Here is a 25,616-nt window from a genome sequence, read left to right as displayed (position 1 = left end):
AGTGGTCAATATATATAACACATATACATTAACCTCCTATTTTCAGTTAATGGTCAAGGTAGAATAATTAGGAGACAATATAATCAGTGAATAAACTATGTTGTGATGCTCTGGGTTTAAGATGGTAGCACAAACATTTGAAGACAGCTAAGAAAAATGTGCCATTGGCTTGAGAGTCAGACTAAAGTAGGCCTACAGTATGTTCATAGAAAGTAATAAAGAGGGTAAAGTGAGGAATACCCTTGTTTTTGATGATGTTGGCATGGACGAAGTATAATAAATGAATGTACAGTATCTTATCCCAGTTTTTGCAGGCCATTACTTTCTCTCGCAGACAGCACTGAGGCGATACCCACAGCGCCTCAGCTACCATGGGATACGGCAAACACAGCAACAGAATATATCACAGTCACCGCTTGGCGATGAGCCAAAATTAATGTAACTGGTCAAGTGCCAATAGGTGATGCTTATGTCATCCGTTTCCCCTGTTTCCTGCAGTATAGCAAATAGTGCAAACATTGTAGTCAGTAAAGCAGGGAGATAATACTGCATTCAATGTACAGTACAGCGATACATGCCATCATGCACTAATAAAACTAAATTATGACTGGTTAATTATGATTTACTGGTTTTGCTCACGGTCATCTTCTCTCTTGATCTAGTATGAAATAAATGTCCATGCTGATATTATAATAATATGAAGTCACATAGCAAACACTTAATTTTAAATTCCATGAGCAATGTTGTTTCATTTAAATGAGAAATACTGATTTAAATGTGCTTCAGAAACCTAAGGAAAGGTTTCATTTAAACAAAACCTAGAATGAAAGACAACAGACAGGCCCAAATTAACAGTGTGGTGCCCCTAGCTGACCTCATTTGAAATGCTCCTCCTACTTAATTATAATAATAATAATACAAACTATGGCTATAAAGACCATATATTTAGGCCTACATGAACTTACAGTATATAACTAAAGTACAGGCTCACCACACATATGATACCATCGATAGACATGGGCCCTTGTAGTGGGCCCATAGAAAAATGCCCTTTTGGCCCTTACATGGGTCCTAAAATCTGAATACAACTCACATCCAATGCAACATGTCATGCTAAATATCATTATTTCCATCACAAACGGCCTGTATGGAGAATACATGCAACACCATGACAGAAAATGCAAAAACATTGCAAACACAGTGTCTCTCTCTCTCTCTCTCTCTAACCTTGCACCAGGCTTTCCATACGCCTCTGTGGTGCTGAAACGTATACTACAACATTCAGCAGTATAGGTACTGAATGACGCACAACACGCCTTATCGTTACAAAGAACAACTTCTTTCATGACTGCGTGCATGCAAAGTCGCTAATTATATCCATAATCTCAGAAAATTACCTGTAATGAGTGGGAGAGTTCTCGCTTCCTCATTGACCTGAGAGACAAGTGATGACGTTTCCCAGCAATTTATTCTGGTGTTAGCGAGCAATGCGTTTGAAATGAGCTTAGTGGAACTAAATGGCTTCTGAGATGAGATCGCTGAGGACATACAGTAATACTGTAATTGAAGACCCCTGTGGGCATGGCCCCTAATAACATAATACAGCAGGAATCTGTCTGTGCTGAATCATTCTGAAAGCGCAACGCCAACAGCCAAAACACCAACACTCAGCCGGCCGACCAATGGTGTAACTCAGTCAGTGTCTCAGTCAGAGAGTTTTGCGTGTAGGGCTGGAACTGCCGTTGTGGTCCAGCAAAAACATAAATACAAATCCTCTATGTATTTGGCAGCAGACCCCATCTGACAATATTTTGTGCCAGGGATCCCCATAAGAGGAGATTTATGTAACTCATTTTGGAATATCCGAAGTGTAAAATAGTGGTTAAACTGATTTTGATGCAATATTAACTCATTTTGGAGGTCCCCAGAGTCCCGGACCCCACTTTGAGAACCAATGCAGTATAGCACGAATACAAGGACACTCGCCCCAAAACATGCTCCTCCCACCCTGGGTCAAATCCGGCAACCTCGGAACGGTCGCCACCAGGTATTCCTAAACGTAACCTCAGTAAAACTATGCTGAAACCTAACCTTATTCCTAAATGTAACCTCAGTAAAACTATACCTAAAGCTAAACTTATTCCCAACCTTAACCTCAGTAAAACAAGAATACAAGAACTGCTGGGGGCGAGCAGTCCGCGAAAGAAATTGGGGCGAGTGTGTTTTGGGACGAGCTTTCCGGTTACCTATAGCATGAGTTGCTTCAGAGCAGAGGCGTTGCCTCCTGTGGTCCCTGTTGTGTTGCTCATGCGTGTCTAATGTCTTACATAACAGCAGAGATTCACTTTCTATGTAGCTCCTCATTAGTCGTAATTCAATAGGGACATTATGCATGGTGCTGACAGAAAACATTTTGTCCAGGTGTTCTGCCTAGGACATTTCTTGCAGGTATACTATGTCATGTAGAACAAGTTCTCTGTAATCATGATTGACAGTCATGTAGCCATACAATCACACACACATGTGTAATGTTGTGTGATGGTAAGTGTACAGTACATTATGTGCACAAATGCACATACAGGTTTGTTGATACAATTTACTGCAGTAAGGTGTTTTATTTATCAAGTAAAGTTTTCCAACAGTCAAAAACTGGCAACCATCACACACACACACACACACACACACACACACACACACACACACACACACACACACACACACACACACACACACACACACACACACACACACACACACACACACACACACACACAATTTATTCACCCCCTTTGGAAACTTAGGTGTCGTAGCAGCACCCCAGTACGCAGGAAACAAAGGATAGTCACAGGTAAGATAAGAGAGATACAGCTAAAAATATAAAAAATAAATACCCTTACAAATCTGACTTAAGCCACCTACAGTTGGTCTGATTGGGTTAGCATATATAGGCTAGTTTTCGAGTACCAAATCTGTCCCCATTACCAGTTGTATCTCATTACTACCAACAATAGTATAAGTATGGATTGAAAAGCCAAATAGCACAGCTAAAAATATCCCACACTGTCCTTCAAAGGGAACACATCATTTAGGGTGAAACGTTATGTAGCTGCCTGCTGACCCAATCAGAGTAATCAATGAATCATGCCAACAGTCAAAAACAATTTGAATTCTGGCAACCATTGGTTTTGTCAAAATGTTCTATTTAGTAACGAATTGGCTATTATCATTATTATAATTTTCATTATTATTATTATTACTATTAGTAATAGGAGTAGTAGTAGGAGTAGTAGTAGTTGTTGTAGTATCAAGGTTCAGTTCAACATTGCTTTGTTGTTTCATGTTGTGTACTGTACATAAGAGTACAATTATTTTGTTTTTGGTTCCTCAGACCAGACCAGAGAATGGTTGATACACTGTACTACTCGTCGATGGTCGATACAAATTGAAACAAATGCAGTAAAAGAGATTTAACAGCTAAAACACGCTCTTAAAGGGAAAATGCCTTTAAAATAAATAAAAACTGTCTTAGAGTATAGGCTACTTTATGTCATACACTGTGTACTCTATGCCAGGCAGGGACACAGGGAGAAACAATGGGTGTTTGTGGGAAAGACAGAGGACACAGGTTTGTCATTTGAGCTATGTTCATCTGTGTTCAGCAAATCTCTTGCTGTTCATCAGGGCTTTCTCAAGGTGAGAAGCCAGGGCAGTGGCAGCAACTCTCAGGGGTGCATTTTCAGTGCTCAGTTTCTCCTTGCAGAGAAGGCAAACTGGAGCTAATTTGCTGGTCTCTCAGATTTGCAAAGAACATTTAGACTGTCATTCAGCATAGTATAGTTTTAAATAATAAGATTGCGAAGTTGCAGATCCTACACAGCGAAATCCTCAGTGTTGATTTAACTCAGAGAGGTTGTTTTTTACAAAGTAAAAATTTGCTGTGTATACATCAACTAGACATAATACTGAAATCAAATAATAGGAACTCAATGAGCCATTCTTCTGCAGAAGGCATTCACGGTGTGCATCCCAGCCAAGTAATGGACACAATACAGAGACAGATATTTTTGTGACATTTGGCTGTGTGTGATTCTGAGCAATTGTGCTGAGATGGCACTCATTGATGTATTTAATAGCTGCAGTAGCACTGAAGGTAACAAGCATCATAAAAAGATAGATAGATAAATACTGTATAGATAGATACTAGATAGATAGATAGATAAATTAGATAGATCCTGATGGACATTCCACTGTTCAGGTAACTCACATCATGCATGATTGCAGGACATTTTGAAAGACAAGATTTGCCTGAACTTGCTATCCTAAAGGGTAGCGTGACACTGTTACTGGTGCCTCACAGCATGAAGGTCTTTGGTTTGAATCCGACTGGGGCTTTTCAGTGTGGAGTTTGCATGTTCTCCCTGTGTTCATGCGGGTTTCCTCACACACCAAGAGACAAGCATGTTAATAGGGACATACTCCTGTGAGTGCACTCACTGGCCTAAATGCAGGGGATAAATTCCGGGTAGACCTACTGTATGTGCAAATGTGCTTGCTTAGTTTTATTAGTAAATAAAACTAATAAGTAAACAAATGATATGTACAGTAGCAAAATGGTCATTTAAAGTAACACATTTAAAGTAACAGGGCCTAACATGGACAGTGCAGGGCAAGTTCATAATGCATGATGTGGTCAGACTCAGAACTCCCTGTGGACAACAAAGGTCATTTGTGTGAACCAGCTGTGAATAATGAAGCTTATGTTTTTCGTAATATGGTGAGGTCAACTTTCAGGAGGACTTTTGTTCAAGGTAAACAGAACAGGTGTTTTCTCTGTGCTTGTTTGGGTTAGCTACTGTACTTACAAGGTTCTCTGTTTTACTGAAGACTTGTCAGTGACCTTTTACATTCAAAAGGCTCCATGTTGAATACGCTATACTGTAGTTCAGGGGGAAAAAAACAAAAAAGGAAAAGAAAACTTCCTCTGCTTGAATTTTGAATGGACAATTGAACAGATAGGCCTAATATTCCAGTGGCCAGGCTGTCAAGCTCACATCACTTAAAATGATTAACACGCTCCTAAACATGTTCCATGTTTTAAGAGGAAGCATTATATGTCCCCTGGGGAAACGTGTGCAGAGGGAAAAGGCATTGTCTCCTCGATGGGCTCTTTCAAGTACTTCCTGGGGAAAGCCTGGACCGTACTGATACACAGTGACCCCTTTCACCGCACACTTGATCACCGTGTCCGATTTCCCCAGCCACTCACAGTGATTGTGCAGCCTACTCTGAAAACCAATGTTTATCTTCCGCAAAGAGCCCGTTAGGCCTATGGTGTGAGTTTTTGATTGTACAATTGATTGTGCAATTTGATTGTACAATTGATTGTGGGTATTTCTGAAGCAGGATTGACACAGCATTAAACCGCTTGATATGATGCGAAGACCTTTTTGCATATCAGCAGGAGTGCTTATTAAAACTAAAGCGCTAATTATTTTCCCTGGCATACTCACAAAATAAAGTCACCATGCCTAACCACAAGCATGCAAATGCACTCCGCCTGATTAAACCGTGTCAAAATGATTCTCTGGCTTCATCCCGAAAATATATTTCTCCCCTTTTGTGATAAGATTTACATGGACTTGATTAACTTATTGCTATAAACTATTGTAATGTCCCGGGGTGTGTGTTGGACAGGAGAGGGACTTCCCACTGTTCCCAGCATGCCTGGCACACACACACACACACACACACACACACACACACACACACACACACACACACACACACACACACACACACACACACACACACACACACACACACACACACACACACACACACACACACACACTTGTTCTGTTGTGTTTTTGTTTGCATGCGGAATGTGTTTGGTGATTAATGGGTGTTATGTGGTGGTATTGTTTATTCAGCATTTATTTTATGTGTGTTTTAGGGAGAAGGGAGAACCCCCCCCCCCTTTCTATGGCTAAGTTAGAAGCATGCAGTTTGGTGTTGTGTGCTTTACAGCCATAAAAATAAGAGTGTTTCTTTGAGAGAAGTTGCAGCATGCTTGAATTCCATCAGTCATTACATTGGTGTCAGTGGGATGTTGTCGATCAAGGAAATCACCGCTGCCTTTCAGTGTCTTGGGAGAGAAAGGTTGAGTTAGGCGTCAGCGAGCAGACACTTGCTGCTGGGTGACAGTCCTGGATTATACCGCCGAAGATCCCGGCCTCTCCTCCTGGCCAGAAAGTGCCAGTGCAGCCCAATAGGACTCGGTAAGAGCAGCTGAGAATCACACTGTGGACCCATGTGGTTTATCGCTGCCGCCATCCAAATCCCGCCACCAAGAAAACATTAAAAAGTATTGCTCAACAGCTACTGGCTTTCCCTGGCCCTCGCTATTCAGCTTCACTGATGAGGTACCACTCCCTGACAGTCACCACTCCCCGCTGCTTGGTTCCACCGGCAACATGCCACCTAGAGAAGGTGCCAAGTTACCTTGGTGCAACAGAGATGGATCTATCAGTATCTACCGCATCCAGGTTGTAATGGCAGCTCAACTCAATGGCAGGTCTGACCATGTAACAGCTGCCCATCTTGCGTTGGCAACTTGGCATTGAAAGGACAGGTGCTAAATACAATAGTGAGCCTCAGACCGGAGGAGAGGATGAGCTATTCCACTCTTTTGCTGGCCTACATCAGCCAGGGAACAACTGTCCAACCTGTGGACAGTAATCCATAAAGAATCTTACCCGCTGCCCTGAATTGACAACATCATTGACCACATAATATCAAGCGCGAGCTGGTTCAGCTCACTGGACCTGCGCAGTGGATGCTGGCAAGTCCTATCTCCCGAGCCTCTGCCCGATACCACCTTCTTTATTGATAATGCTGTCTGCAACATACCCTCCATGTTCAAATGGCTCATGAAGAAGGTCCTGGCCAGGGTCCCTCGAAACTGCTGTGTGGTCTATCTCGACAATCTCTTTGCTCATTAAGCAGATTTCAAGGGGGGCCCTGGCCAGCCTGCAGTACGTGTTTGAGGCCATTTGCTGTCCTCCGTCTCCACCCGGGGAAATGTAAGCCTCCCGGGTCTGGCTTCTTATTAACGTTGGTTCACGTGGGACTTTGCAGCGATCATCAGCCCCTCACATCGGTTGACACATAAGGGACAGGCATTCCTTTGGGACGCGGCATGCCACACCGGCTTTCATGAGCGGCAGGAGTCACTTACCAGAACCTCCGTCCTGGCATATGTTAGACTCAAACCAAATACATGTAAGCCGTTCATTATGTACAATGTTGCCAATGCTCCAGATGGCGGTAAGCAATCTCTGAAGCAGAGGTCTGCCAAAAATGTGCCTATCGCTTGCGTAAGAGAGGACTTTGTGTCAGAGAGGCTCGGGTGTGGGAAGAAAAGGGATTTCACCAAAGCTTCATGTGAACTGGACTGGACCATGTACTGTGTTGTTCAAGATGTCAGATGAGGTCTACAGGGTGCAGGGGGGGCGTGACGTGGTCATACATCAGAACCAGCTAACACCTTTCCAGCCCCTCACCGGTACAGAGGAAGACCAGGAGGAGGCAAAGAGCCCCTCCACACCATACATCACTTTCCCGGGCACTACAGAACCTCTGAGCCCCATGGGAAGAGAATAAGGTGTCTGTCTGCCTTGGCGCCTATGGGACTTTGTGCTGTTTGGGGTCAGAAAAGTATAACGTAATTGCACGATGGTGTCACACACCGGAAATAGCCAACCTACAAGCTCATAATGCGTTGCGGATGTGACATGTTGTGAGCTTGTAGGTCTGCTATTGTCAGGGTGTGATGCCGTTGTGCAACGTTGCATGAATTAGGCAGTAAAAGCCCTTAGGTCAGTTAGGTGGGTAGTGTCCCAGAGTGTGCAATGGACAGGAGAGGTACTTCACATGCCTTGGGGTACACATGTTTATTGTTCTGTTATTGTGTTATTCAAAGTAGTTGTTTGTATGAGGAAAGTGTTGGCGGGATTAATGTATTATGCCGTTTTATAGTTTATTCAGCATTGTGTTTTATGGGGAGAAACCCTGAGTGACCCCCCCCCCCCCTCCTCCTTTTTTATTGAAGTGTTTGTTGGCTTGGTTGCTTGAATTCCATTGGTCATTATTACAGTATCAAATTAAGATGTCAGTAAAATATTATGCGATAGAAAGATGAATGTATTTTAAACACACATGAAAACTATGCTGGCAGTATCAAATTAAGATGTCAGTCAAATATGATGTGATAGATGAATGTATTTTAAACAGATGAAAAGTATGTGGGCAGTATCAAATTAAAATGTCAGTCAAATATGATAGATAGAAAAGTATGTGGGCAGCCACACATTGCAATGCCTTGCCTGCTGTCAGACCCATTTCAGTCAGTACCAGTGACACGGGGAAGAAAAGCTTAATTGCGGGTCCATATTGCATTGCATGTCTTTATGTAACAGGATCGGGCAGATGGTGTTCGGATAACAAGGGTCTTACATCACATTCCTCTGCTCTCAGTTCTTCATACGGACGTTGAGCGGTGTGTTATAGCCTAATTATCACCACATTGCCGCAGAATTACTTTGGCGTGTAAATATGTAACTCAATAAAAATCCCCGTTAATAATTTCTCACTTCACACCTAAAAAAAACTACTCGGGCTCTAAAACTTCAGTAATGAGCATCATGTGGATGATTCATTGTAATAGCCAAGTGCACTTATAACCACTTAAACCCCAGCATCCATATAGTGGGGAAAGCTTTCCCTGCATTGTGAGCTTGTCGATCGGCTATTTTCAGCGAAAGCTTTCCCCACAAGTTACACAAAACGGAACAGACACTAGCATTGAGCCCTGAGGGACTCCGGAGCCCCGAAGCCCCCGCGTCATCGGCGCCCCTGGACTCCGCTCTACCATAATGGGCCGGGGTTTAAGTGGTTAAACTCCTGCCATCACAGCACAACGAGGGGCTGCCACTGAGGGGGGTGTGTGTGTGAGTGTGCGTGTGTGTGGCAGTGTTGTACAGTAGCCTGGCTACAGGGACTGCAGCAGTAAATACACTGGAGTTGTACCAGAGGCGGGGTTTAGTGCAAACATCACTAATCCAGTATTTCAGGTGGCTGGCTGGCAGTAGTAAGTAAGTCAACCATTGCTCAGCACTATACCGCCGCGACGCGCATCAACAAAACTGCAACAGAAATATATTGCACACACGCTTCAAGAAACGGAATGTACTCACAGCCAAGAAGACAGAAGTGACTGCAGGGGGACGGCTGTTTGTTGTTTTATTCTTCTTCTTTTTTTAAAAGAGTTTTAGTATTTGTAAAAAGGCGGGGCAGCGATATTTAGGTTGTTTTGCAGACTGTATACACAACCTGCACTGTTTGTTTGTTCTTGCGTGTTTTACTTTACAGCCCTCAGGCAGGGCAGACACTAGACACACAGGACAGGACGGTGACCAGAAGACTCGCCCCAAAACACACTCGCCCCCATTTTTTCCCCCGCGGACCGACCGCTCGCCCCCCCCAGAGGTTCTTGTATTCTTGTATTTGTTTGACTGAGGATATACGGTTTAGAACTAAGTTTAGGGTTTAGACATAGTTTTACTGAGGTTAAGTTTAGGAATAAGGTTAAGTTTGTAGGCATACTGAGGTTACGTTTAGGAATACCAGGAGGCGACCGTTGCGAGGGTCGGCGGATTTGTCCCCGGGGGGCGACTGTGTTTTTGGACGAGCGTTTTGGTATTCGACAGGGCAGACACAGAGGGGTTGGAACTGAAGCACCACGCGTTGTGTTCCGCTGCTGCTGCTCTCACCGAAACTCCTCCAGTCCGTTCAAACTAAACCCACCACCAAACACAGAACTTTGGCTCTTTTTTACGTTGAAGGATATGTTACTTTTTGGAACAATACGTCATTCGAGGTGAGTGTCGCTTGCGGGTCCACTTCAATGGACCTAAGTGCCTGTGTTTCTTCTTCAAACTTTGAATGCGCTGTTATTGTTGTTGCTGTTATTAATGCGCGAAGGCGGAAATCGACTTCACCTGAAACTCAGGTAAGTCGTAAAGCAGGTAGGGCCTGCCTGTTGTTGTTGCTGGTAGCATGATAGCTTAGCACTCTGGAAAGTTGACAAATATACTGTTTGAAAGCTTGGGGAAAAGGTCAATTTATTACTTTAGTCTTGCATTGTGTTCAGTGTTCCGCGATTGTTTCCTCATTAAAGTGCCTGGAATGAATGGTCTCCCCACCGGCCAGTTTGACAGCTCTCTCTCTCCCTCTGATCCTTGGAAGGTGTAACTTTTTAACTACTGAGTCCCTAATGTTTCCTGACGTGTTGTTGTAAACAATACCTTGAACTTGAGAGGCTGTTATTTATTCGGCTGCAATTCCAATCCTTAGTGAATACGTTTTTTTCCTCTTTCATTGTCTTAAAAACAAACAAAAAACAAAAATAGTAACTAACAACAAAAATTACCACACTGCATTGTTGTCCTGTAGTGGCTTTGAAAAGTGAAAAAAGGTTTCTGTCATTTATTTCTGTCACATCAGTACAAGGCAGCAAGTCCTGTCTCTTTGCCAGTCCACAATCCACTCCTGGGCAAATCAACATCACTTATTGTTATAGGCTCAAGGGCTATCAGCACATCCTCTCTAATAGACTACTACTTGTTTTACTCATTACTACCTCCTAAAAACTTTAAAGCATAGGTCTAATAGAAAATTCTATAAGGGGGTGGGTTGTTTGAACATATTCTTTATAACGTTCTTTAAAACATCCAGGAGTCAGGACTTGAAAGAACTCCTCTTTCTTGAACATATTTCAGTCTATGCAAACTATGGAAATAGTTTTCTATCTGTAATTCATTATAGTCATAAGATCCTGACCTTGCACAGTATGCACACCTCACAAGCATTTGGATGATGGAACAGTGAGATAATCTGATGTTAAATACAATGCCATTGTCAACCTGGCAAGGTAGGGTATGTGATATTTTTTTGGTTAAAACAAAAACATTTTTTGTGTGTAAAGGTTATAGCTCTATATTGTGATAGTAACAATTGCTATGGCGTGTTTGTTAAGTAACGGGAGTGTCCCCGCCCCCTCCAGCTCTTTAATAAACAGAAAATAATTTTTCAGGTGGGTTGCCAATTTCAGCCAATCAGGAGAGAGTACCCATTCATCAGTTTCAATTTTAAAGTGTTCCAGTTCCAATTTTGTCTGCTCATTTCTTTGTGTCATTGCTTCCACTTAATTTCACTTCTTTGTCCTGTATCCTGTATGAATTCTCTCCTGATTGGATACAATTGGTATCCCGATCTGAAAATGCATTTTCTGTTTACTAAAGAGCTGGAGAGACCTACTGTGTTACTGAACAAACACTCTATTCTATTACTTATTATCAGAATATAGAGCTATTTAACACTTATTTTAACAAAAAATATATCACTTTTACTGCTACTGTCGGATATTTCCATTTTGCCCTGAAGCACGTTGAAGGAAGCACGTTGAAGAACCAGTTTTTACGTAAATAAGCCATGTTTGCTGGCATGGAAGATTTCATCACGGGTTCAACTGTACAGAGAAAACAAGACCCATTTCTAATACCTGTCTATTGGGCCAAATGTGCTAAGCTTACTTTAACCAGATATTAATAACAGCTTTTGTCTGTTTTGTCAGATTAAGCCAGGTACTGCAACCCCTGTTTACACAAAGCCAGACAGAGCTTTACATATTTAAAAGCACCTGACCCAGTGCTTTGCTGCATTTAGCTTCAGTAGCAAAATCTAATGGGGAAATAAAGCTATTGCCCAGCATCAGCACCAATCTTCTTGACATTATTGGCAACGTGTAAAGAAAACAGGAGACATTTAGGAAGCATTCCGGAAAGTGGTAAAGTTATATTTCAATCGAATCCTTTACAGAATATGGTTCCAGGAACATTTGCTTTTGTTCCCTGCTTTCCTCTCTTGGACAGAGCAGGGAACACTGGGTGACTCGGCGCAGCAGTATGGGTGAACTATTCAGTTTCACAAGGCTGGAAGTGGTGACCGTGTGCTGGAACGCAGCAAGCCTTTTTCAGCAGGAAGCACACACAGGAAACGGACCACAGCATTGTTACCCTTAGGCCTGAACCGTGTCCGTAGTCTTTAGGGAATACTGCAATTTTTTACGGTTCTTTTAGGATTTCAGTGCATAGGATTTCAGTGCTCAGGTGGATTATGAGTTGAATTGATCGTAATGATTCGAAGTAGTGGGTGCTTGTGCTCAGACAAACTTTTTGTCCCTAGGCCAGATGCCAATTCTTATCAGTCAGAATCCACACTGACAGTAATCGGAGGAATCGAGCATTAGGAAATCATAGACAATCTGATATCTATGTGAGCAGTAAGCAGCACATTTTTTATATGTGAGATTATAGTTGTATGTTTTGGCCGCAAACATGTAGTTCACCATGTGATAGTTGTACACAAATCATAATGGAATCCAGGGTGATTATTACGTTGCTGTGAGCTATATAGGAGTATCAAGCAATCAGTGAATTCATTCATAAATCCAGCATGCAAGTTGGGACTCTTGAGTAGTTGGCAGTTAGGCTTGGAAACATTTTTTTGTGCATTCCCTGGCCTAACTCTGGAAGTAGGAAAAACATACTGTAGCTGCTGTCTGATGTGTCATCATACGCGTTCCAGGGACTGACATTAAAAATATCCATCCATGGGCAATAGCACGGTGAACTACAATTCAAGTGAGTGTATTCGGCAAGGGAGGTAGTTAAACTTCTGCAACTATTATTTTATTGTAATAACAGCCGTTATTATCTGTTACCTGGTATTTATCCTAACTATCTGGTGGGGAAATTGAACTTTTCCCCCTTCCCAGAGCTAGTGGCATTTTGAAAGTTAATTACCAACTTGAGTCAATGGGTTGTGAAATGTTTCAAAGAATAGTTTGAACGACAATGTTTCTTTCTCTGTTACTCTAGCAACATCATTTCTTATTTATAACCTTATCTCATTCTTCAGTGATGCTGTCAGCCAAAGACATGTTAATGTTAATTTAATATAAAAAACGAATTACCCTGTGGAGGCTGAATTCAGTGTAGGGGTTTTGAATAAAAATAGTTAAATCGTGACGACTAATTTGGCCAAGGTGTGGAACATTTGGAACTACATTCAGCTTATTATTGTCTCTGCCAGGCCGAAGAGAGGTGTGTGTGTGTGTGTGTGTGTGTGTGTGTGTGTGTGTGTGTGTGTGTGTGTGTGTGTGTGTGTGTGTGTGTGTGTGTGTGTGTGTGTGTGTGTGTGTGTGTGTGTGTGTGTGTGTGTGTGTGTGTGTGTGTGTGTGTGTGTGTGTGTGTGTGTGTGTGTGTGTGTGTGTGTGACCAGCTAATCTCTGCCAGAGCAAAACCTTTGCCGCAAATTTTTCAGATCGGCCTGTTATAGCGCCACCAGGAGGCCGATTTTTGAAACAAAAAGAAATTCACTGTACTCCTACAGATTTTCACGCAAATCGGTACACAGTATCTATAGTCATTAAACAAAATGGGTCTTTCAGATTTTTGATTGGCTAAGATTGGCTTCCAAAGTTTGCAGGAGTGCTCCGTTTTGAACAAAATGCCTCAAATCATGAACGCAGCGTGCGATTTCCGTGAAATCTTGCACACACATTGCCGCTAGGCAGAGAAAGAAACTCCACTTTTCAAATCGGCATCATGGTGGCGCTATAACAGGCCGATTCATGTTTTTACCTATAACTGCACAATCTGCTTAAATCTATGCGCAGTTGCGCACTCTCTAGAGGCCAAGGAAAAACCTTTGCCCTGCATTTTTCACATCTGCCTTTTATAGCGCCACTATGTAAAACACATTTTTTTATATTACTCCTTAAATTTGTTTCCAAACATCATGCAAATCTGTACACATTATAGTCAGGACAGATCTGTCCGATTTTTCATTTTCCATCCTGATTGGCGAATTCCGAACATTGCTGGCCCACAATAACCTACCTGACCTGGCGAAGACCTGTGCTCCGAGGAGCACTTTTTCTAGTTATTTGTTGTAGTTCATATTACAGTAAACTTAGGACTATAGTTGCTGCAGTACTTATTGCATGTGTTGTTGACATTAAAAGTTTAAATGGTGAACATAACCACACATACTTTTAATAATAAATAATACCATTATTTTCGAGAATATTTTTAATTAATTAGTCATTGTAATGGTTAAAAAGACTTTTAGGAAAAAAGGTTGTGGATCCTAAACGGTAACCCATTTCTACAAGCTCCAAATTCAGGAATTTGAGGTCACGCAATATCTCATTGGGTAATGAGATTCTCATTACCCAATGACCTCCCAGAATCGTACCCTGACCTTTACCACGTGAAAACCCATACTTAAACTTAACCATCTCTAACACCTAAACACACCCATTTCAACCTAATGCATAATCACAACCATTTTAATCATGTACCTAAACTTAATCATCTCTAAACCTTTACCTAAACAATTTGAACATGGGTTGGCCCAGCTCTGGCTGTCGTGCAATGTATCATGTGTATGATACTGCCGGTTAAGGAGCTACTATGGAAAACAAAGAGCGAATAGAGTGTTCTATAGTGTCCGTAGGGACAACATTTTGCAGTTGAATGTTATCCGAAGTAAGGAAAGCCATCCATCAACGTTGAGACAGAGTTTAGGGGTAACACAGGAAGGGACAAACTATGTTGTCACAGAGGTGTGTAAATGTGCCATGCCAGCGAGATGATGTATTGATCTGCATTAAGAAAAAGCATATTGCGCCATGGTCAAACTCTAGAGAATTTCAGAAGTTTCTCAAGTTGTATCAGACTGTTCAGAGCAAGGTTAGCTTGTAGATGTGCTATTTTTGGTGTAAACTGTACAGGGCAAAAAGGAGGTGGCCAAGTATAGACCCCTGGGGGACCCCGGTCAATTGGTACAGTATTTAAATAGTTAAAGGACAACTTAGTTTTTTTACAACCAAGGTTTATATTTTAGCTTGTAATTAAAGTAAATAAAAGATGAGTGTTGTTTTTTTTCATTTACTGCTTTCTATAGTTTAAGCAATTTTCACGATCTTTTTTACAGTGGGCGGGGGCATTCTGTCCGGTGGCTAAATATGTATTTTTTACACAATAAAAAAGGTACGGTGGACTTTGATGGCCAGATGTGAGTTATTGGGGGCTAGAAAAGCTGCTGTAAATAATAATAATAATAAGAAATCGCCTGGTTATTGTGTAAAAAAATACATATTTAGCCACCGGACAGAATGCCCCCGCCCACTGTAAAAAAAGATCGCGAAAATTGCTAAAACTATAGAAAGCAGTACATTTAAATATTTTAACACTCATCTTGTATTTACTTTAATTACAATCTAAAACATAAACCTTGGTTGTAAAAAAACAAAGTTGTCCTTTAAGATGGACACACTGGAACAATTGTCTGATAAGTTTGATGTATATAGATGTTGGGGGACCTCTAAACAAATAATCGTGATAGACTGCACAATTTACAAGTTAGGCATTGAGCTCTCATCCAGAGTGACTTACAATAAGCAAGGCAATCACATACTGTGTATAGAATGCAGAGAGACCTAGCATCAGTATGCAAAGAATATAGAAGTGTCCTCCCCCTGTAGCAATATGACGTAATCACGCTGTCAGAAGGTTGCATTACATTTGGATGGTACAGTCAGTCAGTCAGTCCAACAAATATCAATTGATCCAACAATGCTTTACAACAATACTCTATTCTCACTATTAACTGTGTTTATTTATCTTGCAGACACTAAATTAGTGTGGTTCACTTCACCATGAATCAATGCAGCACAGGCTCTTAGCATTACCCCCATATAACGGAGATCAATTAAATCATTCTTAATGAGGCTATCCATCAACGGATCACTAATAGATAAATTACAGCACCAGACTCTCGGTACCATCGCACAAAAAACGTACATGCTGTATAGGATCTAGCAGACTACCCTGACTGTTAAAGCTGCTGATGCACAACAGAGACTCTTTGGCTGATTACCCCAAGGTGCTGGCCATAGCATTTTTACTGCGACAAGAAAGAAAAAAAAACAAGTCAATGCTGGCATTCACTACTCACAACCTGGGGAGTCTTTGTTTACAAAGGAAAACCCGGGGCTTCCTGTGTGTGCAATGTCACTTCCAAGTCCTGAAAAGTGAAATGGCTTCTTCTCCGAGCCCCCCTGTTTGGCTGCTACTCAAATCTATATTTTACATATTTGGCGGATATCCAGTGTGTAGTGAGAGGGCTGTTTTGCTTTGTTATTTTATATACATACGTCACAGTGACAAATGTCCAAAACAAAGCGGAATTCTAATGGGAGTTCTGGTGATATAAGTAGCAAAAAGATTTAGAGGTTCTTGGAAATGTAGTAGGGCTGCTACTATTGATTATCTCCTTTTATATGTCAACAAATTGATCAACCAGTTAAAATTAGTGAAGACGGACATACAGGCTCACAACACATCATCTTGAGTGAGAATGTCAATTTGCACAGTTTTTAATTTGAAGACCTTTTAAAAAATGTTTAAAAAAATTCCATCCATCTTCAACCGCTTATCCGGAGTCGGGTCGCGGGGGCAACAGTTCCAGCAGAGAGCTCCAGACCTTTTAATAAGAATTTAAAAAAATTACCTATGAAATAGGGATTGATTATACATTTATTTTATTGATTTTTTTTTCTAATCGATTAAATCAATTTGGTTGATAACCATTCCCTATTGAGAAGTGATCCATGAGCAATGTTAAATCACATGATCCCTATTCTGGGGAGAATATTCGCTGAAAATAGCAGATATACAAGCTCACATGTTGTCGGTGTGCATTCGTATGACAAATAGGGAAAATAGCTGATCTATAAGATGGTGTATTTGAAAATGTTTGAAATTCTTTGCACATTTTGGGAATGTTTTTGAAAATGTTTAAACAATTTCACCTATAATGACATGGCCAACATTGGAATGCCAGGTTCAAAGTGTTTAAGGACCTGACAGTTCTGTTTTTAAGTGCTTTGCAAGAGAAGTTAGTGTATTAAAGGAGTAGTTCACCCAAAAAATGACCTATTTTCTATCAATTATTTAAGTTTTTGTTGCATTCCTAAGCCAGTAACTTGATGACCGGGTGTATTTTCAGTAGGAGACACAAAGAGTCAACTATATGCGTTTCCTACCGGATACGTTTAATAACATCTTTCCGCCGGTAATCAAATTATTGGTTTAGGGATACGACAAAAACTAAAAAATCCATAAATTCTGTGCTTCATGGGTGTGCAATTGATAGAAAATAAGTAATTTTTTGGGTGAACTACTCCTTTAAGAAAAGAGAAATCTCTGAAATGTATGGAAGCCATGCTGCCTGAAGAAAATGATCTCACTCATAGTACTGAATACTTGAAACGGAAGGGTGTGGACTGACCTCTTGGGTTACACTAGGTCATGACATAACTGTTTGTTTGCAGAAGACACGTGACCAAAGTATATACAGTAGTCATTTACTCCACCTATAACTGAAATGAGGAAGCCGATTTTTAACCTCAATCACTGCTGTTATACACTCATCTAAATCAAATGAACTATATCTTAGATTTAGATATTTTAATAGCAAATTAGCAATACCACACAGTCACTGAAAAACATGTTGTTGTCTGAGTCTTAGGCTTGATTTATACGTTGTTGCACGCCGGTGTCGCCAGCGGAAAATAGCAGATCCACAAACTCACAAGGTCGTCGCGATGTGATTCATAGACACATTGTGAGCTAAGCGTGTAGATCTGCTATATTTGGTGCGTGACACAGGCACACGACAAAGTACAAATCAGGCCTTAGTCACCTGGGCAGACAACGTGTATCGCTCTTTCAGTCCTACAGTATCAACTTTCCATCTCTACACCTGATCTCACTAAGCAACATGGTCTCACGTTAACCTCCTGTGCATTGGCGTTTAGTCAGTCCAACGCTGAATAATAGTACTTGCGGGTCACAGGCTGCGTTTCTAGGTTGTTTAGTATGTCGCTGTGCGACAAACGGTGCTACTGTATCATTCACAAAATACATTCTGTACTAAGAGCCACAGGATACACACTGTACTTACCCAGCATACAGTACAATGCTCATTTTCTCTCTAAGCCAAATTAAAACGTAAACTGAGTTGAAGAAATTGATGTTTCTCCAGCGAAGTCCTCAACACAACACACACACACACACACACACACACACACACACACACACACACACACACACACAGACAAAGTCCTATTGAAGTGCATGACAAGCTGGAAGACGTAGTTGGGGAGGCAGATTTTGAATGAGTATTATGACAAAAGACTGGGTGGAGAGATTCTCATTCTGTTTTTTCTAACCATTACACTGCAGTGTACAGAGCTAGCCAAGCCAAGTCTACCCTTTCCCATATTGAGAGGAATGACCATGCCCTTTCTCCTGTTATCCTGACTTTTAATAGTACATACAACCATCTGCTTGCCTCTTCAGTTAAATAGAGATGGCCTTTAACCTTAGACACTTAAACCCTATGTACTTGGTTGACCAGGGTCCCCCATGGTTCTGTACTTATCCCCCCAATTTGTTCCACTCTATACCAAATCTCTTTGGCGAAAATAGCTGATCTACAAGGCTTGTAGATGAGCTTGTAGAAACTTTCGCAAATATGGCGTTCAACAGCTAATTTAGCTTGAGCTATACTAGTGTATAATACAATACAAATTCTACAGGAAGGACAGAGTCAGAGTTACTTGTTGGCTATGTGTCAGTGCAAAACTTGTATTGGCTATACTAAATAGATATAGGATAGAATAGCTCAAATGTTCAAAATAAATAAATGGAAAAAATAGCTATCATTATGCATTATGCAGGGCGCTGGTTGTTCATTTGGTTGAACATTCATGTGGTAGAAATTGAGTTTGATTATATTAGAGTTTTACGTGTCATCTGTGATTGCAGGGAAGTGCAATTGTCTAGTGATGTCATTCTGAGGTGTGATGTTGAAGCTGAATACAGCCATGTACTGTGATGCGGATAACTTTCATAGTTGACCTGAGGTGAGGGAAATGGCAGTATGATGTTTGGGCCTAATGTAACACCATGGTATTATGAACATAACTTAATATCTGATAACTTTCAAATTTGACCTGAGGCGAGGGAAATGGCAGTATGATGTTTGGGCCTATGTAACACCATGGTATTATGAACACAACTTAATATCTGATCAATTACAGGTCATTTATTAGAGTTAGCTAAAACTAAACTCAAACCTAATACTAGGTGTGAAATAACAACACATTTTAGTTCACTGATATAGTAAATAAAAGCTACACTTTAGAGAAAAGTTAAAGCTAACACAAACTGGATTGTGGTCTTAAAAAAAGTAAATATACAGAAACTACCTTTAGTTTTAGTCTTTGTCAGTCAGTGTAATCAAATGTGTCAACAAACTTGTGTGTGAGGAGGCAATGTGGTTTATTGAGACTGGGATATTTATTTACAAATACATTCATGCCTGTATGATGTCACTCTTCAAGGTGGCAGATAAAGGAGTGTACTCAGTTTACCCCTTGCCCCTCCAGCACTGAAGATAATCCCACAGACTTTAGCAACATCGGTCTTTAGTTGGTCTTAAGTAAGTGATTGCTGCGTAATGCTGTTGCTATGTTGCTATGGAATGGAGTTGAATTGCAAAGTATAGAGACTGGGCCTTCTAGCAAGTTGTTGTGTAGTAGGATAGGAAATCGGGGAGAGATGTAACAGGAATGCTACACTTTTGGTTGCAACATTAACCTGCTATACCTTAAGTTTCATGGGGTTGCAATGTCAGGATCAGGTGAAAATTCCTGAAATACCAGGAGGGAGAAGTTGTCCAACTGGTTCTGGCTAAAATGTTGTAGGATCCCGGAGTGCTCTCTGTGAGAGGTAAACAAGTCTCATTGTTTCGTTTTTAAAAACTGGGGTTTTCTGAATGGCAGAGGATTACATTTAGTCAATTAGTCAGCATGGTTATTTGTCAGGTGTCTGGTGTTAAAAATAGGATATCCAACAAAGGGAAACAGCTGCTCATTATCTCATTTTAGCTTTGGATGATTTCCTCTAACCATTTATCATTAAATGTGGTACTTAAGTCTACTAGCACGAGATGAACCCCTGCTATAATCTACTGAGCCTCATTATAATTAAGAACTTTCGGGTTTCAACTTTCACATTCCTGACCTGAACGAAGAGTTGCTTACCTCATGCCCCCCTTGTGGCATGTGCCAGACCTATTAACCTTGAAGCAGGTTGGACTGCATACTCATGCTTGGAACCAGCCAGGCCACAGGGTGCAGATGACACTTTTCAGAGAGCCCCTGGAAGCATACGGCACCCAAACAACTCTATTTTCATTGCTGTGTGCCCTGCATATTCAATGCACTATTTTTGTTTGTTGTTCTCTTGTGTTGACATGACAAGGTTAAGCCTATGTTTGTGACTGTGGAACACTGTCACAGACTTTACTTTATGTATACTTGATATTATTTTTTTTCATATTTGACGCTACATTTTGTGGGAAGCTTGTAAAAAATAATTTCTCACACTCCTCTTTATACCTGGTGTAAACTTGTTATGTGACAATATAACTAAATTGAAGGGGGCATGTGATGCAGTGTGGACAAAAATAAAATAAGACATTCAATCGATAAACTTGAAACATTTTCTGTTTCTAGCCCAAATACCTAGTAACTTGAGGAAGTAAATTAATTAAAAATGCCAACCGCTAGTATTGATGGCTCAGTGGATGCATAAATAATTTAAGAAAAGTCCTGGTTGTTTATTTATCTAGTCCAAAAACCTCCCCATAATACCCCATAAAAGTAAAATTCCCTCCTTCCTATATTAATATTGAGAGAAGGAAAAAAGGCAGTGATGATGGCAGTTCTTTGAGGCAGTTAGTGTTTGTTCTTTTGTCATGTGTGCCTAGAATTAAAATCTGAAATATAACTAGTACTGGAACCGAAATAAAACGGCAAGAATGTTTTTGTACCACATTGTAGACTATAAGCTTACGTTATCTGAAATCAAATGTTCTTGTTCATCTTTACCTTATTTCTTATTATCTTACTATTTTCTTTCTTTCAAGCTATACTGTTTTGGAAATCATCCAATAAATCTAGGTTAAAAATGTAAACACAAGTCAGATGTTGATATTGTGTCACGTCTAGTGCAAAGGGTACTCATAAAAGTTAATGTATAATGTTTTGTTGACAAGTCTTGAAAGATTGCAGGTTGACACATGATCTTTAGTTAGATATGTAAAGGCTGCTTTTACGGTTTTGTGGGACTACAATATTTACATGTCGCCTCTCGGTACTGCTACTGAACTAATTCATTAATCAATTATTATGTGTAAAATAGCAGATAATAGTCATCACTGTTATAATAATGATATTGATTTTTCTCTTTTCTTCTATGCAGTCCACTTGAATTTGAAATCCAATGGTAAGAGCTGCATGGTTAGACGTTCCCTATGGATGAACCTCGGCGGGCAACAATTGATTCTGATTGATTGCCCTCAATAACGCCAGAGCCATGTGGTAATCCACCAGCGGACAGCCGGGGTTCACAGTCCCTCTCCAACGTTGCTGTGAGGTGACGTGCAGAACAAGGAAGACAAGATGACGGCAAGCTTCTTGCTCCCTACAGTATGGTCAAAAAACTACTCTGAAGAACAATCTGACCAGCAATAAGGTTTTCCTTAACCTTGAATTTAGTTTGTAACTTTCCCCTTTTTGTGTTCAATACATTACATTTCCAAGTATCAAACAAGGTCCAAGCACCACCCTTTGAAGCTGCAGAAATGGGGGATTAGAGGCTAATGTGTGTAGCGGGACAATTGAAGCGGCTAGCGCACATAGCTAGCTAACGGAGCTTCAGACTGTTGGGAATTCCTCCACCAGGGGCCGAGGATTCCCGCCAACCATCATCGGCGAGCCCCCATAGACTGTCTCCTCCACCCGTCCCAAAGGCAGACCCCTCTATCCAATGGCATGGGTCAAGTTCTTCAAGAAGCCGGGGGGCAATCTTGCCAAATCCTACCAGCCGGGGAGCATGCTGTCTCTAGCCCCCACCAAGGGTCTGCTGAACGAGCCGGGCCAAAACAGCTGCTTCCTCAACAGTGCTGTGCAGGTGGGCCCAACACATTGCAAACCATTGTTCCTCTAAATTTAATGAGCCATTATAGGATAAGCTTAGCAAACTCAGCTGAGAATGCTTTTTAGAAAGATTCGTCTCCAGAGGATGGTCATATACTGTATTTTATATAATCGCTGTCGGGTGGAAACCTTGTATGTCCCAAACTGTTACTTTTCAGAAAAATAACCCGTGTTCCAAAGAATCCAATGTAGTCATTATTACGGTAGTCACAAGCTCTTGTTAATAATTTTCACTGGTTCAGTATTTTTTTTTTTTAACCACACACTTCACTATTCACTTTCACTATGAAAAACAGTAGTAAAAATAGCAGATCTAAAAGCTCACCACGCGTCTCATTGTAACACATTGTGAGCTTGTAGATGTTGCTACTTTTGTGTGACACTGTGGTATGACGTAGGGCAGTCATTTAAGAAGAAAAAAAAACACATTCAAAGTGTTTTTGTTGCTGACCTCAAACAAATCTGTTCATGTAAGATATTTTGAGGTAAAATGTCTTTGATTATTTTAGAGATATTACCCATGTCTCCTATACACGTTTTCAGAACCAGAGTTCCATTTACCTTGTAAAGCATTGCAACGATTCTTATTGAAACATTCATCCTAATTAGTTTGACATTTACTGGACAGGAACAGATTGATTAGTCTTCTAAAGTAAGTCAATGATTACTCCATTGTAGGCTACAACCTCATGTCATCATTACACAAGTTTTGTGTAAGAGATTTTATCATTTCTTTCTGGACATCTCAACACCATTTGTCTCTGTTACAAAATTGATCAACACAGAGCTGTACCATTCATCCTACTCTGTGTAATGGGTACCATGGATGTGTTCTGTTCCCTTTAGCTAGTGCCTTTTATTATGGTATATAATGATTTCCAATAATACATTAGCACTGGATTTCCATTTAACAAAAACACACACGTACTGTAATAACCTGTCCTCATGACATTGTGACCACGCACTTATTTGTTTGCCATACCATCAAAATGTAATACAACAGTGAAAACAATTATATCTCGGGGGGGAAAACAAAACCGCATTCTTGGCAGATTAGTATTATCATTTGTTTTTCAAGTTTCCATATCGCCACAGTCCCGCAGAGTAATGAATTCTTCAGAAGCAAAGCCGTTATCTTATGCATGTTGTACAATCCTTCTTGCTCAATGATTTTGTCATCATGCGGAGGACATCAATTCTACATTAAAACCCCAAAGCTTAGTCACTCTCTAGATGTGTCATGACTTCCCAGAACTTCACCGAAGGTTGTTTTTGTCTGGTGGGATGTTCTTTGGTAGACGAGTGTCTACTGTGGTCAGCCCACAGTGAGGTCATTCTAAGACGCTACATGTGAGTCACAGGGTTAGACAGCCGATGAGCTTCTTGAAGAATATCCTTACCTTGGGCTTTGTTTCTGCTCGGAAGAAGCCCCAACCTCCACCACCCTCTGCGTGTCCTCCAAGACTTTATTCTAATACCGTGTCACCCAATAAGACATTGATCAAAGCATCATTATTTGCCTGTAGCACAGAAATAGAGAAGAATTTGATGACAATGTTCAGTGTGACTTTTTATTTTTATTTTTTAATTTTGTAAATGTTTTATTTATTGTTTTTTCTCCAACGTGGGGAATGTTTTTGATGTTTGTGAATTGTTTGTGTATATATTTTTAGATTTTTTATAGTTTCTGTAATGATAAATAATTCATTTTCATAGCGCTTTTCCAAACAAGGTTACCAAGTGCTTTACAGAACAAGGTAAAAGAGCGGCATGATAATCATGTGCTGTGCTTTGAAGGTCATGGTCATGTAATTGGAGCATACTATAATGCCATTTCTCTTCTCTTATCTAGGTTCTGTGGCAGCTGGATATCTTCAGGCGAAGCCTGAGGCAGCTACCTGGACACTTCTGTCTGGGGGACAATTGCATCTTCTGTGCATTGAAGGTAACGCAACGTAATCAGCTTTTCAAGGCACTATAATACTGAACACTGGATGAACAGATGTATTAATATGTAAGAATAATGGTTTTATTTGGTAATCAGAACACTGGGCACCCTGTATTCTGGGCACCATAAAAAAAATAAAAATCTATTTGATTTTTATGTTTACATTTTATAAATGAGGGGCCAAATACATATCATATTTTTAAATCACATTTAAAGCTCATTACTCCTACAATTGCTACAAATTGCTGCAAAACCTGTGATATCCAATTTAGGCCTGATTATGATCCATCTATGTTCAAATCATATATAATTTACATTATATCCAACCATTTTCCAAAGCATACATTTATAGGCCTACTATTTCTTTTTTTACATTTCGGAAAAGAATGCGGTGGTGCCCAGAAATATCTGGTGCCCACTGGACCTGAATCCGTTTCATTTGCTAGAGTGACTGCATCAGGTGACACTGTGAACTGTGAATAATGTCAATATCTTTAATCTAGTGCAAATAAAACATTTTGTACTTCCTCTCCAGGGAATCTTCTCCCAATTCCAGCACAGTCGCGAGCGAGCGCTGCCCTCAGACAACCTGCGCAACGCCTTGGCGGAGACCTTTAAGGACGAGCAGCGCTTCCAGCTTGGTTACATGGATGATGCCGCAGAGTGCTTTGTAAGTTCCCGCGGCAACCAGGCCGTCCCAGCAGGGGTGGGCATAGGGGGTTGAGGGACACTGGAATGTGTATATGTGTGTGTGTGTGTGTGTGTGTGTGTGAGAGGGGTGTTTGCCAAACACTGTGTAGGGTGATGCACTGTAACAAATTGTTTGGCGAGGTCACTGAAAGAGCCTCTGTCCCTGCCTTCCCCTCCCGTCAACCCCTGCCACACTGGCTCTAAATATCTTCATGGCAGGTTACATAAGCGCCAGAGCTGTGTCTGGAGTTCTCAGCTTTTTGAGCCACTATTTATGCCAAGTTATGTTTGTTTATGGATCTAATGGGTCCTCACACATTCGGACTATTTTCTTGTGTTCAATTTGATACTGTTCCAAAATGTAGTTGTTTTTTTGTCAGCTGAATTGTAAGGCTTTAGTATTAGGTCAGTTTTTTCCACTACAGTTCTGTTTTGGCCGCAATGGCTGTAACATAAAACACATACTCTAGCCTACATTGCTTCACAATGCATTTCACGAGTTAATCGAGTGTTGGCCCCGTTAATAGCATGCATTAAGGTTCCTCCTGTAGCGTAGTTGCTATGATGCTAGTCGGCATAGATGTGTAATCATTCTGTTCTGTGTGGCTCAGCAGTTTTGCAATGATGGGTGTGTTCAGTTAAGATGTCTCATTACGTAGCATATTGGATAAACAGCTGACAAAATGAAGACAGCAGTTGTTTTTGGAGGAGAGGCTAGCC

The 25,616-nt window shown here is 40.8% G+C and overlaps 1 protein-coding gene across 1 annotated transcript in view; it reads left to right on the top strand.

The window, feature by feature from the left end:
- The first annotated feature begins 9,071 nt into the window (after positions 1–9,071).
- Positions 9,072–25,616, top strand: part of usp53a (ubiquitin specific peptidase 53a) — a 61,760-nt gene continuing 45,215 nt past the window's right edge. Inside the window, exons 1-4 of the mRNA XM_080451876.1 lie at positions 9,072–9,937; positions 21,522–22,232; positions 24,111–24,203; positions 24,742–24,876. Of these exons, the coding sequence (XP_080308002.1) occupies positions 22,089–22,232; positions 24,111–24,203; positions 24,742–24,876 (372 nt within the window). The 5' untranslated portion in view covers positions 9,072–9,937; positions 21,522–22,088. The remainder of the gene's footprint in view (positions 9,938–21,521; positions 22,233–24,110; positions 24,204–24,741; positions 24,877–25,616) is intronic.

This window comes from Gymnoscopelus braueri, assembly GCF_963280865.1.
Source record: "Gymnoscopelus braueri genome assembly, chromosome: 15".
NCBI classification, from domain to species: domain Eukaryota; kingdom Metazoa; phylum Chordata; class Actinopteri; order Myctophiformes; family Myctophidae; genus Gymnoscopelus; species Gymnoscopelus braueri.
Note: the sequence above shows the minus strand (reverse complement) of the source record. Positions and strands in the feature narration are given on the sequence as shown.